At 37.8% G+C, this 21,622-nt stretch overlaps 1 protein-coding gene across 7 annotated transcripts in view; it reads right to left on the bottom strand.

Moving 5' to 3' along the window:
* LOC123596467 (phosphatidylinositol 3,4,5-trisphosphate 3-phosphatase TPTE2-like) overlaps window positions 1-21,622 on the bottom strand; it is a 166,816-nt gene that overhangs the window by 128,488 nt on the left and 16,706 nt on the right. For all 7 annotated transcript variants that reach the window (XM_045474985.1, XM_045474959.1, XM_045474976.1 and 4 more), the window contains one exon: window positions 2,525-2,581. In XM_045474985.1, coding sequence (XP_045330941.1) covers window positions 2,525-2,581 — 57 coding nt within the window. The remainder of the gene's footprint in view (window positions 1-2,524; window positions 2,582-21,622) is intronic.

The following is a 21,622-nucleotide window of genomic DNA, read 5'->3' on the forward strand; positions in this document are numbered from 1 at the left end:
GATCTAGATGGCATAATGCTAAGCAAAACAAGTCACAGAAAGACAAATACCCTATGATTTCACTCATATGTAAAAATTCAAGAAACAAAACAAACCAACAAAGAAAAATGAGACAAAAAAAAATAATCAGACTCCTAAACCAGATTCCTAACTAGGCCAGAGGGGAGGTAGGTGGGGGGTAAAGGGGATTAGGAGTACACTCATCATGAGGAGCACTGAATAATTTACAGAATTGTTGAATCACTATATTGTACACCTGAAACTAATATAACACTATGTTAAATATACTGGAATTGAAAAATTGAAAAGAAGAAATGAGACTTTGTATGGTGGTAATTAATATCTTAGGACTGTGAAAATAGTAAGCATCAAGGTTTAAGTAATGGTCTTTACTTTTCCCTAATCTTAATAACTAACAGCCTTTTGTGGTGGCATTTATTTCACTTTAACTTCAGTTTATTAAGTACACATCCCTCTTACTCCATCTAAATGCCTGATTCTCAAGTCCTTCCATCACCTCCTTACTTTTACTTTCACCATCATGGTCATCTCTCCTGCTTCTCAGACTGGGTCAAGCCCTACAGGCCTGAGGCAGTGGCTGTATCCACTATAGTAGTGGGTTTGAGTTTGAGGGTCACTTCACATGGTGGCAGAGCTCTGGAGGGTATGGGGCAGATTCCAGTCCACTGCCATCATTCTCCTTGCTCCAAATAGGAGTCTCTCCTCATTGTCACATACTATAAGTTGGATATAGTCCCATCAAAACTGAAATGTTGAAATCCTATCTCCTGGAACTCAGAATGTGACTTTGTCGGAAATAGCGTTGCTGAAGAGGTTATTAAGATATAGTCAAACTGGTTTGGGGGGCTCCTAATCCGGTCTGACTGGATAGTCAAAGGAAAAATTTAGACACAGACACACATACTTCACCCATGAAGAGATTAAGGTAGTAACTGGAGCAATGATGCTACATACCATAGAACAGCAAAGATTGACAGCAATCACCAGAAGCTAGGAGAGAGGTATAGACTAGATTCTTTCTCACAGCTCTCAGAAGGAAACAACCCTACTGACATCCTGATATCAACTTCTAGCCTCTAAGACTGAGACAATAAACTTCTGTTGTTTAAACTATTCCGTTTTATGATATTTTATTACAGCATCCCTGGCAAATGAATACAGCCCAATCTAGTAGAATCTCATATACAGCAATCTGACAGCTTTCCCAAGAGTTTTGGCTGCTGGTAACTCAAGACAGGAGGGCCTGTTCCTCCTCTATCCAATTAGATAAAAAAAATGTTATATACAGAAGTTGATATTGCCAACACTTTAGAAAGAGTGTCCAAGAAACTCTGCACCGAATATCTTGTATTTTTACATATACATATACCGTATATATACATATACATGTACACACACACACACACACACACACACACACACACACACCACCTTTTACTGGTGACTTCCTTATCAGTTACTGATGACAATTCATTCCGATCAGAACTAAAGGATAAAATGTATCTGATCAAACACCATGTGATCCCTTACTTACTTTTTTTCATTCAAATTAGCTACAATTTATCTACACTTGATAATGTGGTTGAACCCTCAAAAATTCTTATGTAATTTGGTTATCTGGAAAGAAGTATTTCATTTTCCCCCAGAAATGCAGCTTTATATGGTAGAAATGAAATTCTTAAGCTTGTACAAGAATCATTCATGGATAAAGATTTAAAAACATTTCTTTACTACTGAACTGAACCCCAGTGTTTATGTGCCTTTTGTGCTTGCATTTATTTCAAATTCAACTATATTTTCATGCTTCATGAAGTTTTTCTTGCTCTTCCACTATGGGCAAGTAACTTCAGGCCAGGGCAGGGGCTCCATCCAATATGATGGTGAGTTTCGGTTTAGAACAACTAGCCTCACAAGTAGCAGAGCTCTGAAGGGTGATCTCTTAGCTCCTTTATTTTCTGCTGAGGGTTCCTCTGCTCCCTGTCCACTGCTTTTGCCTATTTGCTTCCCAGTAGTATTCTCTCCTCCCTTGTTCCACACAAGTAGAATGTCATATACAAACACTGTGATAATTTCCCAACTGTTTTAAATTTTTTTTAATCTTTTTTATTTTTGAGAGACAGAGTGCAAGCGGTGGAGGGGCGGAGAGGGAGAGGGAGACACAGAATCTGAAGGAAGCTCCAGGCTCCGAGCTGTCAGCACAGAGCCCGATGAGAGGCTTGAACTCAGGAACCGCAAGTTCGTGACCTGGGCCGAAGTCGGACACTCAACCGATTGAGCCACCCAGGTCCCCCAGTTTCCCAAGTGTTTTGACTGCTAATCCCCAACACTCACAAACAGACCATAATAAATGTTCTCCCTCTTTGATCTGTTCCTTCTTTTTCCATTTAGATCCAAAGCAGAAAAAAAATTACATACAGAAGCTGACAAGCTATCATGAACAAGCCCTAATGCCACTGATGCTTCCAAGTGGTTTTCCCACCCAGATGACAGAAAATCAACTCACCTATTGTTGATATTGTGGCCAGAGGACACCAAAGAGGACATTGGAGTGTTGTTATGTCTGCCAAAGGGAAAAAAATACACAAAAAATAAAGTCAGATGACGTGGAAGGAAATCACACTCTTTCCTGAAAGGAATTTCAGACAGGAAAAGTAAATCACACATCACAAATCCTGAAGAGAGGTGACAGAAACTGAAGCAACAGCTTTGAGTTACCACAGTGTAACCTGTAAGCCAGCCTCCAGTGTGTGTGTGTGTGTGTGTGTGTGTGTGTGTGTGTGTGTGCACAGTACATATTTACTGGAAATAGAAGCAGCAATGATGATTAATATCCTTGCTTCTTTCCCAATTTCTCTGCAATTCTGGAAACTGCTGGATAAATTTGGGAAGAGAGACAGACACACAGACAGACAGACATGAAAGTATATGGATGGGGAGGTGGATCCAGGTAACGGTTGATGAAAGGATACAGATTTAATGGAAAGAAATGCCCAAACAATGAGAATTTCAATGGCAAGGCCAGTCCCTAGTTGCTATTTGGTAGGGTAGAAACAAGAATATGCCTAAATTATGTTCACAAACGTTTCTTGAAAGTGGAGCACATCATCAGAATGACTTTTCTTGCTGTTAATCCTTTAACAACTTTTTTTAATTAAGGTGTGATTGACATACATTATATTAGTTTCAAGTGCACAACTAATAATTTGTTATTGTATATATTACAAAATGATCACCATAGTAAGTCTAGTTAACATGTGTCACCTTAGAGAATTTTTTCTTGTGATGAAGACTTTTAAGATTTACTCTCCTAGCAACTTTCAAACATGCAATACAGTATTATTAACTGGAGTCACCATGCTGTATAGTACATCTCTGTTAATTTTATAGCTAGAAATTCGTAACTTTGGATCCCCACCACCCAAATAGAAGAAACAATCAATGAATTCAAATACAGGGCAGTGCAATTCATCTAATCAGAGAGAAAAAAAAAAAAAGAATGAAGAAGAGTGAAGATAAAACAATGATAAAAAAAAATCTTAGGGGCACAGCAAAAGCAGTACTAAGAGGGAAAGGAGTAGCAATATAAATCTACCTCAAGAAACAAGAGAAGCTCAAATAAAAAAAATATATCCTTACACCTAAAAGAAACTAGGAAAAGATTTTAAAAAGCCCAAGGTGAGTAGAAAGTAGGAAATAAAAACTATCAAAGAAGAAATAAATGGCATAGAGACTAAAAAATATATATGTATATGTATATATGTGTAAATATGTATATGTATATATGTGTATACATGTATATACATTGTGCCTGTGTGTTTATATATCAATAAAACCAAGAGTTGGTTCTTTGAAAAGATCAACAAAATTGACAAAACCTCAGCCACCCTCATTAAGATTAAAAAAAAAGGAGAGAGAGAGAGAGAGAGAGAGAGAGAGAGAGACTCAGTCAAAATCAAACAAAAGGGGAAAACTGACGCCACTGAAAAAAACAGAATTATAAGAAAATACTATGAAAAATCACATGCCAACAAATTGGGCCACTCAGAAGAAATGCATAAATTCCCAGAAACATACAATTTTCCAAAACTGAATTGGGAAGAAATAGAAATCTGAACAGGCTATTACTAGCAATGAAATTGAATTGGTAACCAAAAAATTTCCCCCAAATTAAAGTTCAGGCCAACATGAATTCACAGGTGTATTCTATCAAACATTTAAAGAAGAGCAAATACCTATTCTTCTCAAATTATTCCAAAAATAGAAGAGGACAGAAAGCTTCCAAATTCATTCTATGAGACCAGCATTACTCTGATACCAAAATCAGACAAAGACACCATAAATAAAGAAAACTACAGGCCAATATCACTGATGAACACAGATGCAAAAGTCCTAAACAAAATGCTAGCAAAATCACATTCGATAATACATTAAAATGATCATTCACCACGATCAAGTGGACTTTATTCCAGAGATACAAGGATGGTGCAATATTCACAAATCAATCAATATGTTACACCAACTTAACAAAATGAAGGATGAAAACTATCTGATTATCTCAACAGATGTAGTAAAAGCATTTAACAAAATTCAACATCGTTCATATGAAAAACTCCCAACAAAGTCGGGTTAGAGGGAATATGCCTTAACATAATAAAGACCATATACGAAAAACCCACAGCTGACATCATACTTAACAGGTGAAAAACTGACATTTCCTCAGAGATTGGGAATAAGTCAAGCATGTCCACTCTCACCACTTCTACTCAACATAATAGTGGAAGTCTGAGCCACAGCAATCAGATAAAAGAAAGAAAGCAAGGAAATAAAGGAAACAAATAAGAGACATCCATATTAGGTAAGGAAGAATTTAAACCGTCACTATTCACAGATGACATAATACTATACATAGAACCCATAGAGACTCCACCAAAAAAAAAAAAAAAAAAAAAGCTATTACAAGTAATAAATGAAGTCAATAAGGATTCAGGATACAGATTAACACCCAGAAAGTCATTGTCTTTGTGTGTGTGCTCCCTAATCCATCCATTAAATACAAGTCAGAAAATTATAAATTTGATAACATATTTGATGGTACGATGAGGATCTAGAGAGATGGGGAAAAAGGGTATGTTCCTTAATTTAACCAGAACTGATGATTAAATCACTTATGTTTGGGACCAGGATATTTGAAAAAATTTAAAATAGGCCCCATGATTTCTGTTTAGGATCTTGCTTTGGATGTGAAGTATGCACACATGGAGTAATTAGAGAGCAATTTGAAGCAGTGTGTGGACACAAGAAGGAGATAAATCTCTATGCTGGGCATAAATGGACTGTAGAGACAAGAAAGCAACAGAGGGAAAGACAGTCAGTTGTGCAGGAAACACAGATTACTGAGGAGATTGAGAATATTGGAGAATGAAATATGAGCAAGAACACAGAAATGGGAAATAGGTGATACATCAATGGGCCATTGGTAGGCATGTGTGCCATTAACATAGAAGGTCCAGAGAGGACCAGGCCTTAAGTTTTTTACCTCAAGATGCTCGCAGTCAAGCAGGGGGAATAATATGCAAACCACTCATTATAGCATTAGTGGTTAGTGAGGAAAGAAGGAAAGTAAAAACTTCTCTGGTGGAGGGAGTCTGGGAAGGCTTCTCGAGGGGGAGATAAAATTTGAAGAAGGAGACAGGGACTTTCAGGCTAAGAGAATACCAGATATAGTTGGATGGAAGGGAGATCTCTGGTGGGAAACAATCTTCCACGTACTTTGAAATCTAGTATCAATTATTTCTAAATTTATCAAAAGACCTACTACTTTATGAGACTTTGTTGCACAATAGCTTTGAGACTTCACATTTCAAGTATTTGTGAAAATTGGTAACAATTCATCAAGTATAATAGAAAAATAATTTTGGGGCACCTAGGTGGCTCAGTCAGTTGAGCGTCTGACTTTGGCTCAGGTCATGATCTCGTGGTTCGTGGGTTTGAGCCCCACGTTGGGCTCTGTGCTGACAGCTCAGAGCCTGGGGCCTGCTTCAGATTCTGGGTCTCTCTCTCTCTCTCTGTCTCTCTCTCTCTCTGCCCCTCCCCTGCTAATGCTCTCTCTCTCTCTCTCTCTCTCTCTCTCAAACATGAATAATTTTTTTAATGTCCATACTAACCAAAGTAATCAATAGATTCAATGCAATTCCTATGAAAATACCAACAACATTTTTCACAGAACTAGAGCAAACAATCCTAAAACTTGTATGGAACCACAAATGATCCTGAAGAGCCAAAGCAATCTTGAGAAAGAACAAAGCTGAAGATAGCACAATCTGAGATTTCAAAATATACTACAGAAGGAAACAATCAACAAAACTAAAAGGCAGCCTACAGAATGAGAGAAGATATTTGCAAAGAACATATCTGATAAAGGGCTGGTATCCAAAATCTATAAAGAATTTATCAAACTCAACACCCAAAAAACAAACAACCCAGTGAAGAAATGGGCAGAAGACATGAATAGACACTAATCCAAAGATGACATCCAGATGGCTAACAGACACATGAAAAGATGTTCAACATCACTCATCATCAGGGAAATACAAATCAAAACCACAATGAGGTATCACCTCACACCTGTCAGAGTGGCTAAAATTAATAACTCAAGGAAACACCAAATGTTGGCAAGGATGCAAAGAAAGGGGAACTTCTTGCACTGCTGGTAGGAATGCAAAATGGTGCAGCCACTCTGGGGAACAGTATGGAAGTTCCTCAAAAAATAAAAAATAGAACTACCCTATGATCCAGAAATTGCACTATTAGGTATTTACCCAAAGGACACAAAAATAGATTTGAAGGAGTACATACACCCCAATGTTTATAGCAGCTTTATCAACAATAGCCAAACTATGGCAAGAGCCCAAATGTCCATCAACTGATGAATGGAAAAAGAAGATGTGGCATATGTATATATATATATATATATATATATATATATATATATATATACACAATGGAATACTACTCAGCCATCAAAAACAACAACAATGAGATCTTTCTATGTGCAATGATGTGAATGGAGCTAGAGTGTATTAGGCTAAGCAAATGAAGTCAGTCAGGAAAAGACAAATCTCATATAATTTCACTCATATGTGGAATTTAAGAAACAAAACAGATGGACATATGGGAAGGGCGATAAAAAGAGAAGAGAAACTAAACCACAAACTCAATGATAGAGAACAAACTGAGGGTCCATGGAGGGAGGTGGATGGGTGATGGGCATTAAGGAGGACACTTGTGATGAGCACTGGGTGTTGTATGTAAGTGATGAATCACTGAATTCTACTTCTGAAACCAATATTGTACTGTAAGATAATTAAATAACTAAAGTAAATAAATAAGAAAATAAATAAATAAATAAAAAAGTCAAAATATACTACAAAGCTGTAGTAATCAAGACACTATGGTACTGGCACAGAAATAGACACATAGGGGCGCCTGGGTGGCGCAGTCGGTTAAGCGTCCAACTTCAGCCAGGTCATGATCTCGCGGTCCGTGAGTTTGAGCCCTGCGTCAGGCTCTGGGCTGATGGCTCAGAGCCTGGGCCTGTTTCCGATTCTGTGTCTCCCTCTCTCTCTGCCCCTCCCCCGTTCATGCTCTGTCTCTCTCTGTCCCAAAAATAAATAAACGTTGAAAAAAAAAATAGACACATAAACCAATGTAGCACAATAGAGATCCCAGAAATAAATCCATACTTATAGGGTCAATTAATCTACAAGAAAGGAATAATATGCAATAAGGAAAAGACCATCTCTTCAACAAATGGTGCTAGGAAAACTGGACAGCTACATGCAAAAGAATGAAACTGGACCACTTTCTTACACCATTCACAAAAATAAACTCACAATGGGATTAAAGTCCTAAATTAAGACCTGAAACTACAAATATTCTAGAAGAGAACATAGACAATAATTTCTGTGACACTGGCCATAGCAACAATTTTCTATGTGCTCAGACAAGAGAAACAAAAGCAAAAATAAACTATTGGAACTGCACTAATGTAAAAGCCTTGTGCACAGCAAAGGAAACTATCAATAAGTCAAAAAGGCAACCTGTTGCATGGGAGAAACAAATGTTATGACTGATAAGGAGTTAATATTCAAAATATATAAAGAACTGATACAACTCAACACCCAAAATAATGAATAATCCAACTTAAAAAGGGGCAGAAGACATGAATAGGTATTCTTCAAAGAAGACATACAGGTGGCCAAAAACACAGGAAAAGACACTCAAGGTCACTAACCATCAGGGAAGTACAAAATAAAACCACAATGAGCTATCACTTTATACCTGTCAGAATGCCTAAAATACAAATGCCAGGAAATAACATGTGTTGGTGAGAACATGGAGAAACAGGAACCCATGTGCACTGGTGGTAGTAATGCAAATTGGTGCAGCCACTGTGGAAAACAGTATGGAGTTCCCCCCAGAATTAAAAATAGAATTCCTATATGATCCAGTAATTCCACTATCAGTATTTACCCAAAGAAAATGAAAAGACTAATTTGAAAAGATATACATATTCCTATGTTTACTACAACATTATTTACAATAGCCAAATTATGGAAGCAACCCAAGTGTCCACTGACAGATGCATGGATAAAGAAGATGTGGTGTATATATACAATAGAATATTATTCAGCCATTAAAAAAGAATGCCATCTTGTCATTTGCAACAACATGGAGGACCTGGAGGGTATAAATAAGTGGAAAAAGTCAGAGAGAAACAAACACCATATAATTTCCCTCTATGTGGAATTTAAGAAACAACACAAAGGAAAAAACAAACAAAAACCTGGACTCAAACACAAGAACTGGTGGTTGTCAGAGGGGAGGTTGGTGGGAATTTGAAACAGATAAAGGGGAGTAAGAGTACACTTATATTGATGAGCACTGAGAAACGTATAGAAGTATTGAATCGTTATATTGTACACCAGACACGAACACTGTATGTTAATTATACTTGAAATAAAAAAGTAAAGGGGCGCCAAGGTGGCTCAGTTGGTTAAGTGTCCAGCTCAACTCAGGTCATGATCTCACAGTTTACAGGTTTGAACCCCGTATCAGGCTCTGTGCTGACAGCTCAAAGCCTGGAGATACTTCAGATTTTGTGTGTCTCTCTCTCTGCCCCTCTCTCATTCGTGCTCTCTCTCTGTCTCTCAAAAATAAATAAATATTATTTTTTTAAAAAAATAAATAATTAATAACAATCTCAAACTCTTCCAAAAATAGGAGGAAATACTTTCAAACTATTTTAAGAGGCCAGCATTATCCTGATACCAAAGCCACATCATAAGAAAAGAACTCCACAGGCCAATATTCTTGATGAATGTGGATGCAAATTTCCTCAGTAAAACATTTGCAAACTGAATAAACCAATATATTAAAAAGATCATACGCTGTGTCTAAATGGGATTTATTCCAGGGATGCAAATATGGTTCACTATCAGCAAATCAATAAATGTAATACATTACATTAATAAAATGAAGGATAAAAAACATGATCATCTCAAAAGATGTAGATAAAGCATTTCACAAAACCCAATACCCTTTCCATGATAAAAACTCCCAACAAACTGAATGTAAAGGGAATGTACCTCAACATAATAAAGTCCATTAACACACAGCTAACATCATACTCAACAGCGAAATTATGAAAGCTTTTTTTTTCTAAGATCAGAAACAGGACAAGGGTGCCCACTGTCCCCACTTTTATTCTACATTTCACCAAAAGTCCCAGTCATAGAAATCAAGTAAGAAAAAGAAATAAGAGGCATCCAAACTGGAAAGGAAGAAGTCCAACAGTATGTATTTGCAGATGATATTATCTTATATCGAGAAAACGCTAAAGAGTCCACCAAAAAACTGTTAGAACTAATGACCAATTTTATTGTTTGAATCAAAGTTGTAGGATACAAAATTAACATATAAAAATCAGTTGTGTTTCTATAATACCAACAACAAACTATGGGGAGTAGAAATCAAGAAAAAAACTTATTTACACAAGGGTTAAAAGGAATTAGATACTTATTCTTAAGTATAACCAATGAGGTGAAAGATCTGCACAATGAAAACTATAAGACACTGATGAAAGATGTTCAAGAAGACATAATTAAATGGAAAGATATGCTGAACATGGTGGAATAGTAGGGGGACCTGAAGCTCCCTTGTCCCTCAAACACAGCAGTATTGAGGTGAGAAGACTTGGAATTCCAGGAATCCTGGCTACAGACTGACAGAAACATCTCCAGGGGCCCACGGGGACAATGTGGTGGGCCCTAGGTGCATGATTGAAAACCGGGAGAGATAAAATGGGCAGCATAGGAATGGAGTAATCCCTTCACAGAAGGGCTCTCCTTCTGTGAAGACAACAGAAGGAGAAGGAGAGGCTGTGAAAGTGTAGGATTACATTTGGACAAGAGAAAAACCACGGACTGGGAAACGGAGAAAGAGCTAATTTCTCATTGTGAGGCTTTCTCAGCCCTGTTTGTGTACCTGGAAAGGAGGGGAGCCAGCCCCAGGCACGGTGGCTAGCTCCCAGGAGCAGTAGAAGAGAGCAATCCTCTCCCATGAGTGCTGTGAGAAGAAGGCAAATAACCATTCCAAGGACAAAAGACCCTGCAGGCACCCGCCAGCCAGAGGCCCTTAGTCAGCTGGCTGGCAGAATGACAGTACCCTGGAACCAGGGTGCACGGAGCAGGATCCTTTAAGGCATCAGGATTTGAATCCCAGCAAAGCACCTGGGAGGCATGGGAGACTGTGGAGTGGAACAGAACTGGCCCACTCAGGCCACTGTGAAAATGGCCTGAACAGAGTGGTTTGGGACACCCAGCGTGGGGAGGAGAGACAGGGGTGTCGCCATTTTTTTACCCATCACCAACAAGGTGGGGTTTCAGGGAATGGACAATGGGCCCACAGTGGAGGTGGGACCACTTACCCCAAACCATGCCCCCTCCCCTCTGTGCCTGGTAACTGCATATCTAACAGGCAAGATTGACACTGACAGAACCAGACAGCCCTTCCTCCAGACCAGCGCAGCCACCAGTTCCAAGTCACCATCAGATATCAGCCCAGTGGTTTTGCATTCTCTGATTTGATTCTTGGTCAATTCTTGTTTCATGTGTGTATACACACACACACACACACACACACACACACACACACATTTTTTTTCTTCCTTTTCTTCCTCGTATTTCTTCCCTTCTCTAGTCTGGTTGTTCTGGTTTTTGGTTTGTTTAAGCAGGCTTTTTTAATCTATTCTTTTTACACCTCTTCTGTATCTCCTTCTTTATTTCTCTCTCTCTCTCTCTGGACTAAGCTATATAGTTTCTCTGATTTTCTGCCTGCTCAATTTTTTTTTCTTTTCCTTTTCCCTGCCTCTGTCATTTCTCTCTTTGTATGGGATAAGGCCTTTTCCATCACCTCCCCCATCTTATTTAAACTTTTCCAGATATCTTTCAATGAACAAATCAAAGCACACCTGGTGGAAGGTTCAAACCACCACTACAAGTAGGGAGATAAAGCAACCAGAGTCATAACAACAGAGAGCATGAAACACACTCCAAAAACACCTCCTAAAGAGCCAAGCCCTGAACAGCATATGATTCCTTTTTAATATAGTAGTGATCGCAGGTGCTGGACTCATAACAAGCTATTAAAACACATAAGGGACAGAAAACTAGCCAATATGATGAAATGGAAGAATTCTCAAAAGAAATTCCAGGAATAAATGACAGCTAGAGAATTGCTCAAAACAGATATAAAAAATATAACTGAGTGAGAATTTAGAATAATAGTCATAAGATTAATAGGTGGGCTTGAAAAAAGCACAGACGACAGCAGAGAATCTATTACTGTAGAGATCAAGGACCTAAGAAATAGTCATGACAAATTAAGAAATGTTGTAAATGAGGTGCAAGATAAACTAGATGCAGTGACAGTAGGATGGAGGAGGCAGAGGGGAGATTAAGTGAAATAGAAGATAAACTTATGGAAAATGATGAAGCTGAGAAAGAGATAAGTAAATACTAGAACACGAGGGGAGAATTAAAGAACTAAGTGATTAATGAAATGTAATAATATCCGTATCACAGGAGTTCCAGAAGAAGAGAGAGAGAAAGGGGAAGAAGGTCTACTTGAACAAATTATAGCTGAGAACTTCCCTAACCTGGAGAAGGAAATGGATATCCAAATCCAGAAGACACAGAGAACTCCCTTCAGATTTAACAGGAATAGATCTTCTCCACGGGATACCATAGTGACACTGGCAAAATACAGATAAAGAGAGAAATCTGAAAGCAGGTAGGGACAAGTGGGCCTTAACTTACAAAGGTAGACACATAAGGGTAGTGGCAGACCTATCCACTGAAACTTGGCAGACCAGGAGGGAGTGGCAGAAAATATTCAATGTGCTGAATAGGAAAAATATGCAGCCAAAAATCCTTTATCCAGTAAGGCTATCATTCAGAATAGAAGGAGAGATAAAGACTTTCCCAGACAAACAAAAACTGAAGGAGTTCATGACCACTAACCCAGCCCTACAAAGAGATGCTAAAGGGAACTCTGTAAGTGGAATGCTGCAAAGATTACAAAGGACCAGAAACATCCACAAGCATGAAACCTACAGATAACACAATGACACTAAATCCATATATTTCAGTAATAACTCTGAATGTAAATGGACTAAATGCCCCAAGCAAAAGACCTAGGTTATCAGAATGGATAAAAAACCAGATCCATCTATATGCTGTCAACAAGAGACCCATTTTAGACCTGAGGACACCTTCAGATTTAGACTGAGGGGATGGAGAACCCTCTATTATGCTACTGGAAATCAAAATAAAGCTGGTGTAGCCATACTTATATCAGACAAACTAGATTTTAAACTAAAGGCTGGAACAAGAGATGAAGAAGGGAATTATATCATAATTATGGTATCGATCCATCAAGAAGAGCTAATAATTGTAAATTTTATGCTCCCAACTTGGAGGCACCCAAATACATAAGTCAATTAATCACAAATATAAGCAATCTTATTGATAAGAATAAATTAATTGCAGGGAACTTTAATACCCCACTTACAACAATGGACAGATCATCTAGGCAAAAATCAATAAAGAAACAATGGCCTTGAATGATACACTGGACCAGATGGACTTGACAGGTATTCAGGATTTTTCATCCAAAAGCAGCAGAATACACATTCTTCTCAAGTGCACATGGAACATTCTCCAAGATAGATCACATGCTGAGTCACAAAAAGAGCCCTCAATTAATATAAAAGAATCGAGAGCATACCATGAATATTTTCTGATCACAGCACTATGAAACTTGAAATCAACCACAAGAAAAAGTTTGGAACTCCAAATGCATGGAGGTTAAAGAACATCCAACTAAAGAATGAATGGGTCAACCAGGCAATTAAAGAAGAAATTAAAAAATATATGGAAGCAAATCAAAATGAAAACACGACAGTCTAAACCCTTTGGGATGCAGCAAAGGCAGTCCTAAGAGGAAAATACATTGCAATCCAGGCCTATCTCAAGAAACAAGAAAAATCCCAAATACAAAATCTAACAGCACACTTAAAGTAACTAGAAGCAGAACAGCAAAGAAACCCCAAAGTCAGCAGAAGAGAAATAATAGAATAGAGCAGAAATAAACAATATAGAATCCGAAAAAACAGTTGAACAGATGAGTCTAAGAGCTGACTTTTTGAAAAAATAAAATTGATAAACCCCTAGCCAGACTTCTCAAAAAGAGAGAGGACCCAAATAGATAAAATCATGAATGAAATAAGACAGATCATAACCAACACCACAAAAATACAAACAATTATCAGAGAATACTATGAAAAATTATATGCTAACAAACTGGACAACTTGGAGGGAATGGACAAATTCCTAGACACCCACACACTACCAAAACTCAAACAGAAAGAAATAGAAAATTTTAACAGACTCATACCAAGCAAAAAAATGGAATCCGTTATCCATAATCCCTCAACAAATAAGAGTCCTTTGCAAGATGGCTTCCAGAGAGATTCTACCAGATATTTAAAGCAGAGTTAATGGAAGGAAAGCTTCCGGACTCATTCTATGAAGCCAGCATTACCTTGATTCCCACACCAGACAGAGACCCCACTAAGAAGCAGAATAACAGACCAATATTCCTGATGAATATGGATGCAAAAATTCTCAGCAAGATACTAGCAAATCAAATTCAACAGTATATCAAAAGTTTATTCACCACGATCAAGTGGGATTCATTCCTGGGCTGCAGGGCTGGTTCAATATTCGCAAATCAATCAATGTGATACATCACATGAATGGAAGAAAGGGTAAGAACCATATGATCCTGTCAATAGATACAGAGATAGTATTTGACAAAATACAGCATCCTTTCTTAACAAAGACCCTCAAGAAAGTTGGGATAGAAGGAACATACCTCAACATCATAAAAGCCATATATGAAAAGCCCACAGCTAATATCATCCTCAATGGGGAAAAACTGAGAGCTTTCTGTCTGAGATCAGGAATACAGCTGGGATGTCCACTCTCACCACTGTTGTTTAACATAGTGTTGGAAGTCCTAGCATCAGCAATCAGACAACAAATGAAATAAAAGGCATTCCAATTGGCAAAGAAGAAGTCAACTTTCACTTTTCACAGATGACATAATACTTTAGATGGAAAATCAAAAGACTCCACCAAAAAGCTACTAGAACTGATACATATGAATTCAGCAAAGTCACAGGATACAAAGCCAATGTACAGAAATCAGTTGCATTTCTATATACCAATAATAAAACAACAGAAAGAGAAATCAAGAAATCAATCATATTTACAATTGCACCAAGAACCATAAAATACCTAGGAATAAACCTAACCAAAGATGTAAAGGATCTACATGCTGAAAACTATAGAAAACTTATGAAGGAAATTGAAGAAGACGCAAAGAAATGGAAACAAATTCCATGCTCATGGATTGGAAGAACAAATAGTGTTAAAATGTCAATGCTACCCAAAGCAATCTACATATTCAATGCAATCCCAATCAAAATTGCACTGGCTTTCTTCTCAAAGCTAGAACAAACAATCCTAAAATTTATAGGGAACCACAAAAGACCCTGAATAGCCAAAGTTATGTTGAAAAAGAAAACCAAAGTGGGAGACATCACAGTCCTGGACTTTAGCCTCTCTACAAGGCTCATCAGGACAGTATAGTACTGGCACAAGAACAGACACAGACCAATGGAATAGAATAGAGAACCCAGAATTGGACCCACAAATGTATGGCCAACTAATCTTTGACAAAGCAGGGAAGAGTATACAATGGAAAGAAGAGGTTTTTTTTTTTTAATGTTTATTCATTTTTGAGAAACAGAGAGAGACAGAGCATGAGCGGGGGAGGGGCAGAGAGACAGGGAGACACAGAATCCGAAGCAGGCTCCAGGCTCTGAGCTGTCAGCACAGAGCCCGATGCAGGGCTTGAACTCACAGACTGTGAGATCATGACCTGAGCTAAAGTCGGACGCTCAACCAACTGAGCCACCCAGGCGCCCCAAAAAGAGTCTTTTTAGCAAATCATGCTGGGAGAACTGGATAGCAACATGCAGAAGAATGAAACTAGACCGCTTTCTTACACCACACACAAAAATAACTCAAAATGGATGCAAGACCTAAATGTGAGACGAAGCCATCAAAAACTTAGAAGAGAAAACAGGCAACAACCTCTTTGACCTCAGCCACAATAATTTCTTGCTCAACACGTCTCTAAAGGCAAGGGAAATAAAAGCAAAAATAAACTATTGGGACCTCATCAAGATAAAAATCTTCTGCACTGCAAAGGAAACAATCAACAAAACTAAAAGGCAACCAACAGAATGGGAACAGATATTTGTAAATGACATATCAGATAAAAGTTAGTATCCAAAATCTATAACAAACTTACCAAACTCAACACCCAAAAAGCAAACGACCCAGTGAAGAAATGAGCAGAAGATATGAATAGATACTTTTCCAAATAAGATCACCAGATGGCCAACAGACACATGAAAAGATGTTCAACACCAGTCATCATCAGAAAAATACAAATCAAAACCACACTGAAATACCACCTCACACCAGTAAGAGTGACTGAAATTAACAATTCAGGAAATAACAGATGTTGGCAAGGATGTGAAGAAAATGGGAACCCTCTTGCACTGTTGGTGGGAATGCAAACTAGTGCAGCCACTCTGGAAAGCAGTGTGGAGGTTCTTCAAAAAATTAAAAATATAACTACCTTATGACCCAGCAATAACTCTACAAGAACTTATCCAAAGGATACAGGAGTGCTGATTCATAGGCATACATGTACCCCCATGTTTATAGCAGTGCTTTTAACAATAGCCAATTTATGGAAAAAGCCCAAATGTCTATCAACTGATGAATGGATAAAGAAGATATGGTTTATATATACAATGAAATACTACTTAGCAATGAGAAAGAATGAAATTCTGTCACTTGTAGCAACATAGATGGAACTGGAGGGTGTTATGCTAAATGAAATAAGTCAGTCAGAGAAAGACAGATATCATATCTTTTCACTCATAAGTGGAACTTGAGAAACTTAACAGAAGACCACGGGGGAAAGAAAGGGGAAAAAATAGTTTCAAACAGAGAGGGAGACAAACCATAGGAGACTTTTAAATACAGAGAACAAACTGAAGGTTGATGGTGGCGGGGAGGGAATGGGTGATGGGCATTGAGGAGTGCACTTGTTGGGATGAGCACTGGGCATTGTATGTAAGTGATGAATCATGGGAATATACCCCCAAACCAAGAGCACACGGTATATACCGTTAGCTAACTTGACAATAAATTATATATATTAAAAAAATTTTTATTAAAACAAAAGATATCCCATGTCCATGGATTGGAATGATTAACACTGTTAAAAAGTCTACACTACTCAAAGCAATCTACAGATTCAATTCAATCTATCAAAATTCTGACAGCATTTTTCACAGAAATAGAAAAAAAAATCCAAAAATTTGCACAGAACTAAAGACTCCAAACAGCCAAAACAATCTTGAGGGGAAAAGAACAAAGTTGAAGAAGTCATTCCTGATTTCAAACAATTTTACAAAGCTAGGGTAATCAAAACAGTATGGTGTTGGCATAAAAAACACATAGATCAATGGAACAGAATAGAGAGCCCAAAAATAAACTCATTATATATAGTCAAATTTCAGGAAAGGAGCCACAAAAACTTGTGTTGAGAAAACTCTATAGCCACATGTAAATGAATGAAACTGGACCCCTATCTTATGCTATACACATAACTCAACTCAAAATGGATTAAAGACTTGAATACCTGAAACCATAAAACTCCTAGAAGAAAACATAGGAAGTAAGCACCTTGACATTGGTCCTGGCAGTAAGTTTTTGGACGACACTAAAAACAAAGACAACAAAAGCAAAACCAAACAAGTGGAACTACATCAAACTAAAAAACTTCTGTGCAGCAAAGAAAACCATCAAGAAAATGAAAATGCAACCCATGCAATAGAAGAAAATACTTGTAAACCACATAACACATAAAAGGTTTATATCCAAAATATTCAAGGGACTCATTCAACTCAATAGGAAAAACCCAAATAACCTAATTAAAAAATAGGCAAGGGGTGCCTGGGTGGCTCAGTCGGTTAAGCATCTGACTTTGGCTCAGGTCATGATCTTGTAGTTCATGGGTTTGAGCCCCACATCAGGCTCTGTGCTGACAGCTCGGAGCCTGGAGCCTGCTTCAGATTCTGTGTCTCCCTCTCCCTCTGCCCCTCCCCCACTCACATTCTGTCTCTCTCTCAAAAATAAATATTAAAAAAAATTTTTAAATAGGCAAAAGACTGAAATAAACATTTATTCAAAGACCTACAAATAGACAACAGGTACATAAAAAGGTGTTCAACATAATTAATCATCATAAAGGAAATGCAAATCAAAACCACAATGAGATCACATCGCACCTGTTTATCAAGAAGACTAGAGATAACAAATGCTGGTGAGGATACAGAGAAGAGGAAACCTTTGTACTGTTGGTGGAATGTAAACTGGTACAACCACTATGGAAAGCAGTATGGGGGTTCCTCAAAAAAATAAAAATAAAACTACAATATGATCCAGTAATCTCACTTCTGGGTATACCTCCAAAGGAAATGAAATTATTATCTCACACAATTATACGTACTTCCATACCTATAATTGAATAAATATTCAATTCAATAATTGAAACATTATTCAAAATAGCCAAGATATGAAAGCTTAACTCTTCACTGATACACAATGGACAAAGAAAATGTGGTATATACATAAACAAAAATGGAGCATTACTCAACCTTAAAGGAATTTTCACCATTTGTAATGACATGGATGAACCTGGAGTAACGAGGCAAAAAGAATTACAAAGCCATAGGATGCTCACACCTAAGTTTGAGTAAACAAGATCAGGTAAATAAGTATAGAGGGGGCAGGGCCAAGTCCCCCAGGATAGACAGGGAGGGGCAAAGGCCCCTGTGCAAAGGTATTAGGTATTCAGGGCAAAAATGTCTGGCAATTTAGTACTGTAGCAGAAAGCTGCTTTCACTGGAAGGAAGGACCAAATTAGGGAAACAGGTAAATAGGGCTATAGACAGCTGTGGGTGAAGCTGCCCAGAGAGAGCTAATTAGCAAAAGAAAGGTGGCTTGTTAACCCTGAGGCAGCATGTTCTCTGTCTTATCCCCTGGGCTGGCTAAGGTAAACAGACCTGGAGCCTCCTGTTTGCAGTTATCATCCAACTGCCCGGCGGGGCCAGGATTTTGGTTTATATTGACCCAAACCCCTAACACCGTCTCTCTTCAAAACCCCCTTTCCCTCCTGCCCATGAGTTAATGTTCACAGATTCATTGTCTCTTTGTGCACACCCATCACGTTTGCAAGTAAGATGAATTAGGGTGTGAGGACCCAATGTATAATTGGTGACTATAGTTGATAACACTATATTGTATAATTAAAATTTGCTAACAGTAGAAGTTAAATGATCTCACACAAAGTAAATATGTGAGGTGATGGCTAGGAATAATCCTTTCACAATGTACAGCAGATCATCATTTTGTACTTTTTAAATATCTTATATTTTTGTCGATTATACCTTCATAAAGGTGGAAAAAGGTTTTAAATGCATATGTAGTTTTATTAACTAGGAAATATATTCATGATATGTCATTAAGTAACAAAGTTATTTTTTTTTTAATGTGTGATTGGGGCACCTGGGTGACTCAGTTGAGAGTCCGAATTGGGCTCAGGTCATAATCTCACGGCTCGTGGGTTTGAGTCCTGTGTTGGGCTCTGTGCTGACAGCTCAAAGCCTGGAGCCTGTATCTCCTCTCTCTCTACTCCTCCACCCCCCCCCCTTCAAAAATAAATAAAATGTTAAAAATATTTTAAAAGAATGTGTGATTTAGTACCTAGAAACAAAAAATGTATATACCTAAAAAACTAGAAGGGTATGTATCAGATTAAGAATGACTATTTGTGGATGGACTTATTGCTTATATTTTCTGATTTTGCTATAATGAACTTGTATTCTTTTGGTTGTTTTATTTTTAAGAGCACCATTGCACTTATCTAAAACAGGCAAAAAGTAGCTTGCTGATAGGTATGGTATTGCCTGGTTCTCCTTTCAGAGAGACCTTAGAAGATAATGTTGCCTGGCAATTTTAAAATACAAAGTTTTATAGCACATTCATTCGACAGTTTTCTGAGTGCTTCATGGCTGCAGATATGCCAGAGCAAAGAAGAAACAACCCCTGTGATCCCAGTTCAGGATGCAGGTGGCACCCACATTAGGAGATAGTTGTGTTTTGTTAGTTTTTAAAGACTTTACTTTTAAAACATTTTTATCTTAACAGCAAAATTAAGAGCATGGCACAGAGATTTCCCATATGCCCCATCCCCACATGTGCATTGCCTACTCTATTAGCAACATCGTCCACCAGAATAGTACATTTGTTATCCACCGACATATTATAATCAATGTCCATAATTTCTGGTTCACTTTTGAGGCTGTACATCCTATAGGTATGGACAAATGAATAATGACATGGATCCATCATTATAATATCATACAGAGTATTTTCACTGCCCTCAAAATCCTGTGTGCTTCTCCTATTTATCCTTACCCCCCTTTTTGAATATTAGCATAAAACTTCATTACGGTGTTTCAGAGTTTTCGAAGCACTTTCACCAACATTTTTTCCACTTTTACTGTTAATTTTTTATTATACAAATCTCAGTTAGATAGAAACCTCCAATAGTATTACCACCAGTTTACAGATGAAGAAACAAGTTTGAAGAGGTTTAGGGACTTTCCAAGCATCGAAACCAGCTCTTATTACAAATCCAAGACCATCCCTTAAGTCGAAATCATCAGTGTTTCTCACAGGGAGTACTGCAAATACCTCCTTTCCCTATATAGTAAACTTTTGTAATATTAAAAAAAAACACACACAAAACCACCCCCAAATCTATTGTATTTGGAGTTGGGTGGGAAGAAGAAAATGCTTGCCTTGCTCCGTCTATCCAAATTTTCAATCCCATTGCAGAGTAAGTGTAGCTAATATGTAGACATGTAACACATCCACTGCCTATTCTCATATCATCAAAAAAAGGAATGCCAAGTTATTTTCTGGAAATACGTTTTGGAGAAAACGGATAATTTGGTGATTAAGGAAACAGATGGAGACTAACCATGATACGGAGACCTATGTACCACCCAGGGTCCTATAATGATGAATCTGAACTGAGACCAGGTCAACTGTAGGCTTCTTGTTGGCCAAACTATTCAGATGTCCCTAAAGGAGGGAGCAACTAGGCCAACTAAGGAGAGATTCCCAAGACTGAGATTCTGCCCATGGGAAACTAGATGAAGAAAAATTCAAACTGAATTCCACATCCCTACAGGTTTCGACCAGACACAGTTGCATCAGTTTAGCTCTGTACCTCTTAAAATACACCAGAATACTTCCTGTGTTCTTGTAAAGTAATCCCACTTTACTGTGCTGTGGTTACTGGCTTCCCTCCTTCCTTGGTTTACTTAGCTAAAGTATGTACCAGTGTATCACTATGTGATGAGCTATACTTTTATTTTTGGCATCATTTTCCTAAATATTTTCATTAAGTACAATTTTGGCTATGTTAAAAACTGATTTAGAATACTTACTAATATTTTCTTAGAAATCCAGTTTCTGCATAAGGAGAACAGGGTTATAGATACTACCTAGCAAGAGACTTTGTTCCAGGGACATATCAAATATCTAAATAAATAGAGCTGGCTAGGCAAACTGCCTGACATAGAGTATATATTCAATAAATGCTCATTTCTGTCACTACCCCAGTCCATAAAATTCATGTGACATACTCCAGGACCCTTAAGTGGCAGAGTAAACTCTCCATTGAAGACCCATGATGAAAGAAGTCATGAAAATGAAAAATCATGGATTTCCAAGGAAAATGGTGGAGTAGGGGGATTCTA

This window comes from Leopardus geoffroyi, chromosome A1 (assembly GCF_018350155.1).
Source record: "Leopardus geoffroyi isolate Oge1 chromosome A1, O.geoffroyi_Oge1_pat1.0, whole genome shotgun sequence".
Classification (NCBI taxonomy): Eukaryota; Metazoa; Chordata; class Mammalia; order Carnivora; family Felidae; genus Leopardus; species Leopardus geoffroyi.